Genomic DNA, 15,993 nt, shown 5'->3' with positions numbered 1-15,993 from the left:
AATGTAACAACTATATGTAGGTACCCACAAATACATAATGCAAGTACAATGATAGTACCTGATAGTACATGTTGTTACACAGGTTGTACCACTGTACCTAATTAGGTAGGTACACTGTAACAGCGACACATTCAAATAAAGTGCTACCATAACCAGTATATAATAGTGAAATCAAACAACATTTAAGCATAATCAGATGTATCTCCTTTGAACTGAAAGTGCTAAAAACAAGGAATCTGAAAAGATCTTAAACGATTTTGCATTGTACCATGCAGACTAGGTGGAAACTGAAAGTGAAACTGAGTTGTAAGTGTAACTACATTGGTATTCCTCTGTGTGATGTAATTATCCTGTAATGTGTCATTTTAGTATTCTCTTTAGTGCTCACTTGTTTGCTTGTCGTCTCTGCAGTGTCGTGCCTTCTGGAGGCCTGTGTGTTCATCCATCAGACTCAGATAGCAGAGACACTGCTGCTGGGAGCGACAGAACATGTCCAAAAGCGTTTGGCTGTGAGAGCAGATGTCTCTCACATTTAGTAAAAGAAAATTATTTGTGGTAATTGTGGTCTACTGTCTTTCTATATCTGTCTAAAATGATGTACATATATGTTAAAAGGAATAACTGTAATATTGAAGATGTATATGTTTATATTTTTGTACTTATTGTAATTTACTGTCTATATGTATGTTTGTACAATCTGCACTGAAGCACTTTACACTAGAGTTCTCAACGGGCCTGAAAATTACAACCCGACCCGACCCGGCCCGTAGCTTTTAAAGCCCGGACCCGATGTAACCCGACACATCAACATGAATTATCTGCCCGAACCCGGCCCGCGGCCCGACGTAAAATATACGTTTTGACTGTTAACCCCTGACTTTATTTAGGTGAAGTTTCAATACATTAGCGTAACAATTTAGAATCAGAATCAGGATCAGAATCCAGCACCATTCCAAACACTTTCCAAACCTGTGATTTTCCCACTCCTGTAGTAGCGACGGTGAATTCACCTGCGGCAAGTTTACCTTTCACCAACTCCATCTTTTTATCCAGGCTAAAGGCGTGCACGCAGCGCCGTCAGGTCTGCCCCTGCCCCTCTCCATGATGCACGTTGCACGCAGCATCAGACTTGTTTTTTTTTTTACTGAGCGGAAAAGAGTAAGCCCGAGGTCCGTTTGCTTATATTTTCGACCCGAACCCGGCCCGCGGGTCCCGTCGGGTTTGTCGGGCCGACCCGACCCGTTGAGAACTCTACTTTACACATGCTGGGACTTTATTTCAATGTTATTGATGGTACATTGTGAAACACTTGTTGGTTGCCTGAGGAAGAACCAGGGGCTCGAAACGTTGCACGAAAAATAAAAAACCTTCCATGGGAGCTATATGGTGTGCAGATCACTCTCTTTTACTTTTGTTGTCTCTCACATTGTCTTGGGGGCAGCTGTAGCAGCCTTTCTGCTTGTCCTGGACCCAGTAGATGCTGATGCAACCCATGTCCGACACACATTCTCTCTCTCAAAGACACAAATGCATACTATCTTTCACTTTCTCTCTCAGGAAATGTGAGCAATACACACAATACATACAATGATGGAGAGCAGAGATCAAGAACTTTGTCTTTAGGTGGGTTTACAGACAAATAATCAGCTCACACACTTTTCAAAACCATTACAACAACCACAGCACAAATGCCAAATACCCAACACAGATTAATAGTCTGTTTATTCTTTATGTCCCCTATCAGTTATTTTTTTCTGTGTGCCCCTTCTTGGACTTCTTACGTGATAGACATGATATACAAGTTAAAAGCATTTTGTACAAGAGAGCACAGAGAGTACTCCTACTGCAGCAGTAAACCTTTTAATAGAACAGATCATAGGCTTAAATCTCCAAACTATACAAAGCCAAGGGCTCTTCTATTGGGGTTTTACTGCTTTCTCTGGGTTAACTTACACAGATCTGTCACTTAACCACCTGCCTGGAATACACCCCTGGACTCTGTGCAGAGGGATCATTGTGTTAGAGACGCTGTAGAAGGACAGAGTTCCTGTCCTGTGATCCACTCCTATCCACACACACTCATATTCTGGAGCTGGCCATTAGACTACACTACTTGTCCCTCCGTTTCCTTCATGTACTTGGTTCCCAAAGTTGAAACACTGCAGCAGGGATCTAGCCTGGCTAATACCAGGCCAATTCCCAACTGAGAATACTCACAACAGCTTCACTGATGATCTATTATCTAGCCTAAACCCAGGGTAGAGTTTGTGAGTGAATGTAGTCTGGACTCTGTGCAGGAGGGTCATTGTGTCAGAGATGCTGTAGAAGGCCAGATCTCCTGCCCTGTGATCCACATACACTCCTATTTTGGAGCTGACCACTAGAGGGAGTTTAGTGTGTTTATCATTGTTCCAGTAATAGGAACTGAAGCTGGAGAGGTCCAGACTCCAGGACTGATCATTATGTCCAAACTTACACTCATCTTTCCACCCTTTCCTGCAGATGCTTTTGAATGAGACTGCTATATAAACCCCCCCAGTCCACTCAACCTCCCAGTAGCAGCGTCCAGACACACTCTCACTACACAGCACTTGCCACCACTCAAATCTCTCTGGATGATCAGGATATGACCGGGCCCTATCTCTCCATTCCACTCTCCTGTTCACTTCAGACAGATGGAGGTTTCTGTTTGCTGTGTTTGGATCCAGTGTGAGGTGGCAGGAGTCTGATGGAATAGAGGACAACACAAGAGTTTCTTAATTTAACATCTCACTGAGTGACAGATTATGTGTGTTTTTGTCTGATTCTGTATATATTTGATAGCCTAGAAATCTAGATGTACACTAGCGGCAGCAAATGTAATTTGCTGCCAGGGTAGTCTAGCAACTCTCCGTTGGCTTGCTTGTGAACTGGAAAAATTAAACTTCGATAAGGCTAATAACATCGTGTATAGAGTTGGTAGGCGGGCTTAACATAATGATGGCAGAGTTGCGACGGTTCAGCGTGAATTCCCTACTACTTAAAAACAAAGAAGATGGATGTTGCATGCTATTGGCGAACAGCGTGACACGAGTTAAGCTTTTTTTAAGTTGCCAAAAGTTTGAACAACTAGCAAACTAGCTCCGCTGGTGGGAAAACGCATGGGGCTCATGAGTTATAGCGCTATCCTTTTGCGTGCAGAGGGAATTTGAAAGACAACCATTTATCCCACCCCTCGGACTGAGCACTGTGAATGGTGAGTCCCCAGACCCTACATCTTGATGTGGGTCTGGCTCGTCAGGCTATATATTTGGACTAGAATGAGTGCATGTGGGAGGTCCTTTATGTGATTTGTGTTATAACCTTTTTTGTGTGTGGTCAAAATGTATATTTGTGAAAGGGAGACCTTTACATTTCACCTGATTGCACATGCTGTAGGCCTTTGCTATACAACACATACATTATTTCAGCCCACATCAACACATTGCTTCAAGGTCACAGAGAAGAGGGATGTCATTTGATTGGCTGGTGATCTCTAATCATAACATTTAGCCAAACTCACAGACAGCAACTTTAATGATCTCTGTAACTGGATGGGAGTTCACAGTTCACAGAGGCAGGACTGTGTACGGAGATGTGTTTTTTTAGAGTCATCCTCACAGACTGCTAGAGGATCATTAGGAGATATTTACTAGACTGAATCGCTGACGTTACCTTTAATCATGTATCCTTACAGCATGTCCGGATAAACTAATTTATCCATCAAATTTGGGTCCATCAGTGTGTGTGTGTATGTGTGTGTGTGTGTGTGTGTGTCTACCTGTCTGTCTGTCTGTCTGTCTGTCTGTCTGTCTGTGTGCTGTGTATGACATGTGTGTGTGTCAAACTCACATTGTAGGAATTCCTCTCTGGTTGCAGGTAGGTTCAAAATAGCCTGGACTTCACTCACTATAGAAACTATATGAGATGTCAGTCAGATAGATGCACAGATCCCACAAACGACAAGTGCATCCATAAACGCATTACTGTCAGATCTGTATGGCTAAATTCTTCATCAGATTTCATGTCTCTAGAAGAATCATAAATTACATAAATTCTAAAATAGGTGATGTAAAGGTGGTGGGTTGAGAGTGGGCACTAAAGCAAGTACTGCAGCTGGTGAGGACAATTAAGTGTGATTGGTGTGAGAGGCACAATGCAAATCCATTACATCTCCAGAATTTCCTTTTAAAACGTCATATTAAAACATGTACGTAAGCTGTAGTGCTGTATGAAATGTGTGCATGTATAACTTACATTGTACGATTTCCTGTCTGGTTGTAGGATCTACAGGCAAAATAGCCTGGACATTAGTCACTGTTGTAATAGAAATACTCATATAAGAAACAACACTGACCTAAAAATGTGATGTAAATAACCTTCAGTTTTTATATCAGTAAAATAATAGTAGGCCTATGTGTCAGGAATGTCAGGAATATGCCCAACCTGCTGCAGATATCTTCATGACTTCCTCTTTGTAGAAATCCTCCAGCTGCCCCTTTAACGAGGACACAGATTTCTTCACAGCCTCAAAAGAAAGGCTTTGGTTAATACAGATGCTGGATACCTCTTTAGTCTCAGGTGTGTTGCTCACTGACTGGAAAGTCTAAATACAGTGAGAGAGAGAGAGAGAGAGAGAGAGAAAGGAGAGAGAGAGAGATAATAATAATATGAAAATACAATTTAAATGTTATCTGTTTGCATACAAGTACACAGTCTTCTTCAGAGAAATTCAAGAAATTAAATAAATGATGGTCAATTGTTTGAGTAAAAAAACATTCTGTACTGATACTGAAATAAGATAGGGTCTTCCTCGTTAGTATAGTGGTGAGTATCCCCACCTGTCACGCGGGAGATCGGGGTTCGATTCCCCAACAGGGAGAATGAATGAGGTTGTACTGCTGCGGCTTCACTCAAGGTCACAGCATATCATTCTGTCCTAACTGGTGATGGCTATAGTCCTTAGTGGGTTAGTCATCTTTAGTAAAACAGATAAATAAACATTGGTATTTATTTATCTACAAAGTTATTGTTGGGAAGTTACCATGTTATATTTCAAATATGTTTGTTTGGCTGGTCCCTATCAGACCAGGTCAAATGATTGTTTGATGTTCAAGGTGCCTTGGGGCAGCACTGGGGCAGCGCTTCGGACTTATAACCCCGACCAGTAGGAATGGCTGAAGTGCCCTTGAGCAAGGCACCTAACCCCTCACTGTTCCCCGAGCACCGCTGTTGTAGCAGGCAGCTCACTGCGCCGGGATTAGTGTGTGCTTCACCTCACTGTGTTCACTGTGTGCTGAGTGTGTTTCACTAATTCACGGATTGGGATAAATGCAGAGACCAAATTTCCCTCACGGGATCAAAAGAGTATATATACTTACTTACTTATACTTATACTGAAATGGCATAGGGTCTGTTAAAGTGCTGCGTAAAGAGGTAAATTAATGCCATAAGCACATCCTGTGCCATGACCTATCAACATTTACCTTGAGGAAATGGATGTGGTCCTCTGTGTGTGAAAGCTGCTCCAGCTCAGCATCTTTCCTCTTCAGCTCAGCAATCTCCTGCTCCAGTTGCTTCATGAGTCCTTCAGCCCGACTCACCTCAGCCTTCTCCTGAGCTCTGATCAGCTCTTTTACCTCAGAGTGCATTCTTTCAATGGAACAAATCATCTTAGTAAAGGTCCTCTCACTCTCGTCCACTGCAGTCTGTGCAGAGCTCTGAAATCAGACACATAAAGACATAGGGGGCATATAAAGCAGGCTATTCACTCAGCTCTTCACAACTCTTGTTACCAGTGTGGCTCAGAGGAACAGTAGTTTTCCTCTCTGATTAGTTGAATGAGAGAGGAGGTCTGAATTCTGGTCTGGTACTCACCCTGAGAGTCTCCACAGCCTTCCTCAGTTCATGCAGCTCTTTCTCTTTCTTCTGGATTCTCTGCTGAAATTTCCTCTGGGTCTCTCCCAACTGTGTCTGTGTTGTACAAATGCATCACATCCACACTGCAGTTATTATAGAAGTACTAGACCCGTTGGACAATTGCTCAAGCACAAACTGTTTCATTCATTCATTCATTCATTCATTCATTCATTCAAGCTTATAGATTGTAGTGATTGAGGGTAGTCCTCGTTTTCCGTTATGACAAATTTACGATAAATAAACAATAAAAAAAGAATTAGTACATAACAGTTGTACTGAAATGTACAAATGCCTCCCAATAAAAAAACATATGAAAGTAGAGGTATATGACCATTGGAAAGTATTACAGTGCGTTGAAGAATATTCCAGGAAATAGCTCGGAATGAATATAATAAACCTTGAACATCAAACAATCATTTGACCTGGTCTGATAGGGACCAGCCAAACAAACATATTTGAAATATAACATGGTAACTTCCCAACAATAACTTTGTAGATAAATAAATACCAATGTTTATTTATCTGTTTTACTAAAGATGACTAACCCACTAAGGACTATAGCCATCACCAGTTAGGACAGAATGATATGCTGTGACCTTGAGTGAAGCCGCAGCAGTACAACCTCATTAAAGAGAAGTGATTTTATGTCATTGTTATTCGTACACCATATAGTCATGTTATAGTCACCACAACACCTGTCCTTACCTGTTTCTCCTTTCTCCCTATAGGTAATGACACAGTGTCGTGGTCTTTGTGTTCATCCACCAGACACAACAAACAAACACAAGTTTGCTCTGTGCGACAAAACACCTCCAGAGGCTTCTCATGTTTGGTGCAGATCCTTTCCTGTAGCTGACCTGTTGCATCAACCACCTTGTGCTTTCGGCCAGGATTCATGTCATTGTGAACTCTGAAGTGAGTCTCACAGTAAGAGAACAGACAGTCTAGACAGGACTTCACAGCTTTGAGTTTTCTCCCAGTGCAGACGTCACACTCCACATCTCCAGGTCCAGCAAATAGGCCTACTACAACAACAGGAGCAGGAGCAACAGTTTGAATGCTGGTCTTCCTTGTCTGTTCCACAAGCTCAGCAACAATATTATTTCTGTTTAAAACGGGTCTTGGAGTGAACGTCTGTCTGCACTGGGGGCAGCTGTAGACTCCCTTCTGATCCCAGAAGCCCTCAATGCAGCCCATGCAGTAATTGTGTCCACAGTGAAGAGTCACTGGATCCCTGAGAAAGTCCAAACAAATCGGACACATGAAAAGGTCCTGGTTGCTTGTCATGGCCTCTGCCATTCCCTCTACGGTGCTGGAAGATAATTCAAAGCTCTGGACTTCAGAAAGCACTTCATTTTCAGTTTCATTTCTCTTGAATTCTGTGCACAATTTCCTCATTGTGTACGAGCACGCCTATGAGTTGATGGGGACTGCAGGGGGCGCTGAGGCCATAGCAAACCCATATTCCCACTGACTGAAGTGGGATTTTTAAACAATTGTTTTTCTTTTCACAAAGTAGCTTTCGTAGTAGGCCTAAATGAGGTGGGGTGGGGGTCCCATAATAAACAGTCTACTGAACCTGCTAAATTTAAATCTGAAAATGGACTAATTCACAAGAACTACACTAGATAATAATGTACAGTATATAACTATACATTTAAAAAGAGACATGTGCAACAGTGCACTGCTAAGGTGACTGCTGTTATTGTGATCATACAGTATTGACTCTGTTATTGTCATCATACAGTATACCGGTAATAATGATAAAATAATGAATGTAGCTATTGGCATATATTCAAAGGCTTGAAAGGATTGTTTTAAAATGTTGCAAATGTAGGCTTTAGTAGTACAGATTCCACAAACGACAAGTGCAGTAGTAGTAGGAACATTTAGTAGTAGTAGGAACATGTTTATTTATTAAAGAAACACAATAAGAGACACGCAGGACTGATCTACCTCTGTTTGTGTGTGTGTGTGTATTCACATCTGCCTGAGCATGCTTTTTCTAGTGACGACACAAAGTGAACTTAAGAGTTGGATTCCAGGTTACATGAAATGTACAGTTCCCAATTACAACACAATACATTTTTGTCAAATTCTGCAGAATTCTGTTCAGGGTAGATGGTCTCAAATATGGCCAAATATTTGTGTGTGTGTGTGCATGAGTGAATAAGAGTAAAGTTCTGGGATATATTAACTTTTAAAGCATTTGATTAAGATGTCTGATGAGCCTTTCCTGGGACTGATCTAATGGGTGTTCTGAAAAACATGTGGCCCTGGGTCTGCTGATATTTTAGCAACCATATTGATCAGGGCCAGATTTGTGACAAACCAGCATTAGCTTCTGTTGTGATGGCCTAGCCTAGACTGACACAGAGATGCACGTCACTGCTTTGAAGGGCCGTTGACAGAGCCGTCGGCCAAGTTTTGATCCTCATTCAGACCAGCCACGTAATAGACTGTCTATTTCAGACATCCACATAAACATTTACATCCACATACAAGTTTGCTCATCGGTAAAGTAAGTTCTGTTGCTTTTATGCGGCCAACAAGACACAGAGTCTCTTTGCATAATAATTTCAAATGTGATGTGACAATTTTAAATGTTATGCTGAATGAAGTTAATCGCAGTTATGAGATGTTGCAAACTGATGATATGCTGCCTACAAGGTTGCAAATGCCACTTACAGAACATTCAAAACATTGCAAACTCAGTTGCCAGAGCAGTGGGAAACAACTGTGCTTTATTTGAAATAATTACAAAATATAAGTCACATTTATATAGACTATATAGCAAATTAAACAGACATTTCACAAAAGTGCATTATACTGAAAAAAGCACATACCATATTGAATAGGCTGGTACATAACATGAGCAACAAACAATGGAGGGATAGATGAACAAAAGATTCAGCTGTCCATTGAGCTGTCTCTATGTAACTGGCTAATATCCAATCACCAGCCAGCATATCCATGAGCATGATTCCTAACTCCTGGAATAGCAGAGTCCTGGAAGCAGATCAATGGACTATATGCCACGCACATTTATTTAGGTGTAACACTCAACCAGGTCTGTGTAAACAGGTACGCTAAAACAACATAGGTCAATCGGAAAAGTTTATGCTGGCTGAAAAGCCTTCCAGGAAATGCGTGGCATATAGGCAATTCCAAAGTCCTGAGTGATCTCTCCGACCAAATGCTGGAAGGGCAGCATGCGGACAAGCAGGTCACTGGACCTCTGATAGCAGTAGATCTCTCTGAGAGGTATGGTAAGCTAGCCTACCAGTCATGAGTCCTGAGCGACCTCCTCGAACAGACTCTCGAAGAGCAGCACATAGATCAACAGCTCTGTGGACTACTGTAAACCATGGATAACTAACACATACAAAAATGTAATTATAGCCTATAGGTGAATCCCAAAAGCTCCGCTGATGAGCCAGTACCAATTCCAAAGCCAGGGTAGAGTGTGTCAGTGAATGTGGTCTGGACTCTGTGCAGGAGGCTCATTGTGTCAGAGACACTAAAGAAGGCCAGAGCTCCTGCCCTGTGATCCACATACACTCCAACTCTGGGGCTGGCCACTAGAGGGAGTTCAGTCTCTGTATTATTGTGCCAGAAGGAGGAGCTGGAGCTCCTGAGTTCCAGAGTCCAGGACTGATCGTTACATCCAAATGCACAGTCATTGTCATTTCCTTTCCTGCTGATGCTTTCAAATGAGACTGCTATATCAACACCATCCTCTCCACTCCACTCAACCTCCCAGTAGCAGCATTCAGACACACCCTCTCTACACAGCACCTGATACAGCTTATTAAATCTCTCTGGATAATCAATATATGACTGCAACTTTCCTGTAACTTCCACCATCCTGTTCCCTTTAGTTAGATGGAGTTTTCTGTGGGCTGTGTTTGGATCCAGTGTGAAGTGACAAGAATCTGATGGAGAAGAAAATAAAATGTTTTCAGTTATATCAGATATATCAGAATGATTAAATGTGATCCTTCGTGGGAAAAAACCCCACTTTACTTCACTTCAGTTCAACTTCCAACTTAATTTTTAGAAAACATTATGGTTATGGTTATGGGATTTGGCAGACGCCTTTGTCCAAAGCAAATTATTATCATATATACCAGAATATGTGTGTGATTTGTCTGTTCTAACTTGAACTAACGTCTAATGTTTGTGAAAAGTCTCTATTTTTCACCTGGTTACAATATGGACTCTGCTCTGCTATCAGCAAAACCCTGGTAGCATCAGAATGACGGGACTGGGGAAGCTAGCCTGCATCTGCTCTGCAGATTATTGAGCCTCACATTCATTAATTAAAAACTCTTTTATTATGACCGCTGCAGTTGACGAATCTCATGCAATTTGGAGGGCATGTACCCCGACTAGGCTGATATGGAATAGAAGTTTTCTGTCCCCAGGGTCCACTCCACCCACACTGGACCAGCCAAAAGATGGATAGGCCGAAAGCAGTTTTTGCAGAATAATTCGAGAGCTGTTGTGCGTGATGACAAAATGGTCATACAATGTTGATATGTTGGTCTCAAGGAGCTGCATCAGCACAGCCCATAACCTCATTTATGATGTAGAACCACCATGTGTAAAACATACATGCAAAAATGTGGTGCTTCGACCGCCAATATCTTGAGATGAGATGTTCTGGACCGCACAAAATTTGATGTGATCACCACGATAACCTCTGGACGCACACCATGAAATGATGTCCAAGGGGCACTGCAATTTAATTATATCTCTCTTGACTCACTGTCAAGAACCACCTGGCTCAACACCAGCATTTACAGGCCGACGGATGAAAAGACAGAAGCACAAGTAGGTCTGTCACACACACGTGTACACAGGGAAAGGGCTCAAGGTACTTCAGTGCCTACTGGTCGGGGTTCGAACCGGCAACCCTCCGGTTACAAGTCCGAAGCGCTAACCAGTAGGCCACGGCTGCCCCAATGTATGTAGAAACCATGCACTGAAACTTAAGGTATGTACAATGTGTGTAAGTCAAACTAATATTATATGAATTCCATGAAAGTGTGTTTGTGTGTGTGTGTGTGTGTGTGTCTGAGTCTCTGTGTGTGTGTGTGTGTGTGTGTGTGTGTGTCTGCCTGTCTGTCTGTGTGCTGTGTATGAAATGTGTCAAACTCACATTGTAGGAATTCCTCTCTGGTTGCAGGTATGTTCCAAAAAGTCTGGACTCTAGTCACTATAGAAACAGAAGAATCATATTATAGACAACACTGACGTCAGCAACTACTGAAAATGTAAACACTGTATCAGCCAAACCTTCTGTTTTTATGATATCAGTTTAAAACAATGTTCTCTTGTTGAGTGACATACAAAGGATATTTTACAAAAGTGATATGTGAAAAAAAAAAAAAACAGTTTTGAGAAATAAAAAGTTCCTGAAAATCAAAATCAAAAGATAAGGTATCGGAGGTAATTATATTTAAACATATGTCAGGAATGTGACAAACCAGCTGCTGATGTCTTGGTTACTTCCTTTTTGCAGAAATCCTCCAGTTGCCCCTTCAGTGTGGAGAGAGATTTCTTCACAGCCTCAAAAGAGATGCACTGGTTGACACAGATACCAGATAAGTCTTCAGGTTGGTCACTGATTGACTAGAAAGTCTACAGATAGAAACAGAAAGTAGAGAGAGGGCGAGAAAGAGAGTGAGAGCCATGATGTAACAGTTGGGATTTGGGAAGCTATACAGGTTTAAATCTACATTGCGTTGTTATCATAAATTGTTCTACATTCTATAATTTGATGAAAAACAAAATGTAATAATTTTAAAATATTGTAAACCCATAGTTAGCTGCAAATGAATAGACACAAAACAAATGTTGAAAATGATCAATTTGACTAAAAGCACATTTTTAATTTAATGCCAGCAACACGTCTCACAAAAGTTGTCAAGGGGGCAACAAAAGGCTGGAAAAGTTGTGTAATGATAAAGACAACAAAAGGAGGAACATTTCACAACTAATTAAACCTAATGGCACTTGCACCATGATTAGATATAAAGAGCATCCCAGAGATTTCTCAGAAGTAAAGATGATCACTCTGTATAAAGCTGTGTGGGCAAATAATGAAACAATATAATAATAATGCTTTTTAACATGAAATTGCGAAGAATTTGTGGATCTCATCATCTGCAGCAGCGGTCCCCAACCACCGGGCCGTGGGACATTCCTAACCGGGCCGTAGCCTACGACATGAGTTTAAAAAAATGCATGCAAACTAAACTCTATTTAATTCGCAATAATGTCACGTTTTTGCATGGCATAGGCCTATATGCAGTTGTTTGATTGCACGCATGTTTGCATTTTGCAAGGTCTTATTTCTTACGTCTGTCTGTCCCGCCTTCAACACTTTACATATTGCCTTCAGCGCTGCGCAGCCTCAGGTCAGCTCACTTCACTTGATCAGTTCTTGGCGAATGGTAGTGTCACACAAAGTTAGCTAAACTGCTAGAATGAGCAACAAAAAACAAGCATCTTTAGCAGGTCACTGGTCAGAGTGTTCGAGAGCCGCTGCAGAGATTTCTTACAGAAAAAAAGTCACCGCTGCACATTTTAGTGATGAGGACTGGGTGCCAAAACTGGCTTATACCTGTGTGGCATATTTGGGTTGCTTAATTACCTCAACCTGTCACTCCAGGGAGAATGACAACTGTCTTTAAACTGGCAGATAAAGTCGCTGCATTTAAAGCAAAGCTTGATTTGTGGGGACGAATGGGGACGGGGTGTATTTGATATGTTCCAAACAGTAGTGGGGGTTTTGGGAGAGACTGAGGCAGGGCCCTTTCTCTCGCAGCTGGTGCGCGATCACCTTGTTGCGCTTTCAAATGAGTTTGAGCGTTAGGCTACTTCCCATCCTCCAAAGATCCACGGCAAACCAATGAGTGGGTCCGCAACCCATTTGTTAATATCCATTCGAGTCATAACTTGTCAGCGCAGGAGGAAGAGCAGTTGATCGAAATTGCAAATGACGGTGGTCTTAAGAGTGTGTATGAGGAAACCTCTCTGGCGGGTTTTTGGATCAAAACCAAAGCAGAATATCCCGAGATAGCCGTAAAAGCGCTGAAAACGTTGCTACCATTTCCCACCACGTATCTATGCGAGGCCGGGTTTTCTGCAATGACTGCAACTAAGACCAAATTGCGCAATCGACTGGACATTTCAAACACACTGAGGGTGTCACTGTCTTCCATCACCCCCTGATGGAACCTTCTTGTTGCAGGGAAACAAGCACAGGGCTCCCACTGATTATATTCGTAATGCACGTTTAGTTCCATTTGTTCCCATATTTTGTTAAGCATGTGCAGACTTGATAGATGTAGCTTCAAGTTGTTCAATTTTCATAGTTCGTTACCTTCACTGTTAACTGGAGCTAGTTCTTTTCAAGTAATGCATGCATAACACATTTGGAACATGGAAACCCCCCGGGTCCGTGAAAAAAAAATGGGAATCAAACCGGTCCATGGTACATAAAAGTTTGGGGACCCCTGATCTACAGTACATAATATCATCAGAGTATCCAGAGAAATCTTTGAATCTATTGGATGGCCATGGTCTTTTGGACCTCAGATGGCACTACATTAAATTCAGACCTGTTTCTGTAAAGAAAATATGTATTTTATGGGCTCTGGAAAACTTCCGATAACCAGTGTCTATGAGCACAGTTTGATGCTCCATTCACAAATGCTAGTGTAAACTCTACCCTACAAAGAGGAAATGGTATTTCAAAATGATACAGAAATGCCACTGTCTAATCTGGGCCCGAGCTCATTTATGATGGACTGAGGTGAAATGGGAAATGGTCCTGTGGTTAGACTAATCTAAATTTGTTATTCTTTTTGGAAATCATGGACTCCTATGTAACTCAAGTTCAAGTCCACGTTCAAGTTCAAGTTCAAGTTCAAGTAGATGAAGTAGTTTATTGTCATGTACTCATAAAATGAATTACAAATAATGACAAATTCTTGTGCTCAAGAGCCAGCTCAACTTTAAAGAATACATTAAAAGTAATAATTAAAAAGGTATATTGTGTGTGTGTGTGTATGGGAGGGTGATGAAATGGTGTGTGTGTGTGTGGGGGGAATGGTGTGTGTTTGTGGGGTGGGGGTGATGAAATGGTGTGTGTGTATGGGGGGAGGGATTGGTGTGTGGGTATGGTGTGTGTGTTGGGGGGGTATGATGTAATGGTGTGTGAGTGTGTGCATGTGTGTGTGGGGTGTAATGGTGTGTGTATGAGTTGGGTGTTGGGGAGGGGGTTTCTTTAAATACTGCGTAAATTAATGCCATCAGCACATCCTGTGCCTTCATAACCTATCAACAGTTACCTTGAGGAAAAGGATGTGATCTTCCGAGTGTGAAAGCTGCTCCAGCTCAGCATCTCTCATCTTCAATTCAGCAATCTCCTGCTCCAGTTGCTTCAGGAGTCCTTCAGTCCGACTCACCTCAGCCTTCTCATGAGCTCTGATTTGCTCCTTCACCTCATAGCGCGTTTTCTCAATGAAGCGGATCACCTCAGTAAAGGTCCTATCACTGTCCTCCACTGCTGTCTTTGCAGAGCTCTGATAGGAGACACACAAAGACATAGGGGGCATATAAAGCAGCCCACTCACTCAGCTCTTTTACAAAACGTGTTACCAGTGTGGCTCAGAGGAACTGGGAAGTCCTCCTCTGACTGACTGGAGGAGATCCCTAGTCTCTAACTGAGGCCTGAAATGGCTCCTCCAGCAGCCAGATGCTGTCTTCTCCTGTGATCAGTACTCACCTTGAGAGTCTCCACAGCCTTCCTCAGCTCCTGCAGCTCCTTCTCTTTCTCCTGGATTCTGTGTTGAAATTTCCTCTGGGTCTCCTCAAAGTGTGTCTATGTTGAACAAATGCATCACATCCACACTGCAGTTATACAATTATTTTTTTTTTCAGGGTCAGCTCATGTACACATGACTGAGTTGCTGATCTTTAATGGTAATGAGTAGCCCATTGCTGAGAAGACGGTCATTGGCTGTGTCCATCAGGTTTTACAACGTCATTAGAGCGTAGTGAGTTTTTGCTGTTGTTATTCACTTTCTAACTTGCTGTCTACCATAATAGAACTCTAGAGGATGATTTTAGAGCCAATTTCATTTCAGTTGTTGAACACCTATCCTTACCTGTTTCTCCTTTCTCCCTGCAGAGGCTAACACAGTGTCATGGCCTTTGTGTTCATCCACCATACAGAGATAACAGACACAAGTTTGATCTGTGCGACAGAATATCTCCAGAGTCTTCTCATGTTGAGTGCAGATCCTCTCCTGTAGATGGCCTGTAGCGTCAATTATCTTGTGTTTTCGCCAGGGATTTACATCGTTGTGAACTTTACAGTGAGTTTCACAGTAAGACAACAGACAGTCCAGACAGGACTTGACAGCTTTGAGTTTTCTGTCAGTACAGAGATCACATTCCAGCTCCCCGGGACCAGCACATACAACAGGAGCAGGAACAACAGCTTGGATTCTGGTCTTCTTGAACTGTTCCACAAGCTCTGCAACAATATTATTTTTGTATAAAACGGGTCTTGGAGTGAACGTGTGTCTGCACTGGGGGCAGCTGTAGGCTCCCTTCTGATTTTCCTGATCCCAGCAGCCCTTAATGCAACTCATGCAGTAATTGTGTCCACACTGAAGAGTCACTGGATCCCTGAGAATGTCCAAACAAATCGGACACGTAAAAAGGTCCTGGTTGTATGTCATAGCCTCTGCCATTCCCTCTACGCTGCTGAAAGACAATTCACAAAGCTCTGAGTCTGGACTTCACAAAGCACATCAGTTTCAGTTTCACGTGTGGCACAACTTCCTCATATTGTGTGCGTGCGCGTCATAGCCTTACGAGCCAGGCCCACATCATTTGCTGCCGGTAGATTTCTAGGCTAAGCGCGCCAATTAGCTGACAGGGACTGTAGGGGGCGCATGAGGCTATACAAACCAGATACGGCTCTGTAACAAACCCATATTCCCAAAGACTGAAGTGGGATTTTTAAAGAATCGC

The 15,993-nt window shown here is 42.3% G+C and overlaps 2 protein-coding genes across 4 annotated transcripts; both read right to left on the bottom strand.

Annotated features, from left to right (window-relative positions):
* Window positions 1-1,632: 1,632 nt before the first annotated feature.
* On the bottom strand, window positions 1,633-7,240 carry LOC125295081 (tripartite motif-containing protein 16-like). Of its 3 annotated transcripts, none has more exons than XM_048244230.1 (7): window positions 6,643-7,240; window positions 5,896-5,991; window positions 5,505-5,738; window positions 4,465-4,624; window positions 4,276-4,335; window positions 3,871-3,936; window positions 1,633-2,725 (listed from the first exon to the last, which is right to left on the bottom strand). In XM_048244230.1, exons 1-7 carry the CDS (start codon window positions 7,234-7,236, stop codon window positions 2,214-2,216), a joined length of 1,722 nt encoding a protein of 573 aa, XP_048100187.1. In that variant the 5' UTR covers window positions 7,237-7,240; the 3' UTR covers window positions 1,633-2,213. The 3 variants fall into 3 exon arrangements, with proteins under 3 accessions (XP_048100187.1, XP_048100188.1, XP_048100189.1); XM_048244231.1 differs by having other exon boundaries at window positions 4,276-4,305; XM_048244232.1 differs by lacking the exons at window positions 3,871-3,936; window positions 4,276-4,335.
* A 1,405-nt stretch (window positions 7,241-8,645) lies between these two features.
* On the bottom strand, window positions 8,646-15,974 carry LOC125294715 (E3 ubiquitin/ISG15 ligase TRIM25-like). The gene is made up of 6 exons (XM_048243668.1): window positions 15,120-15,974; window positions 14,738-14,833; window positions 14,301-14,534; window positions 11,430-11,583; window positions 11,102-11,158; window positions 8,646-9,872 (listed from the first exon to the last, which is right to left on the bottom strand). Exons 1-4 carry the CDS (start codon window positions 15,708-15,710, stop codon window positions 11,575-11,577), a joined length of 930 nt encoding a protein of 309 aa, XP_048099625.1. The 5' UTR covers window positions 15,711-15,974; the 3' UTR covers window positions 8,646-9,872; window positions 11,102-11,158; window positions 11,430-11,574.
* Window positions 15,975-15,993: the final 19 nt, after the last annotated feature.

This window comes from Alosa alosa, chromosome 5 (assembly GCF_017589495.1).
Source record: "Alosa alosa isolate M-15738 ecotype Scorff River chromosome 5, AALO_Geno_1.1, whole genome shotgun sequence".
Lineage (NCBI taxonomy): Eukaryota > Metazoa > Chordata > Actinopteri > Clupeiformes > Clupeidae > Alosa > Alosa alosa.
The sequence above is the reverse complement of the archived record's forward strand: the minus strand, read 5'-3'. Positions and strand labels throughout refer to the sequence as shown.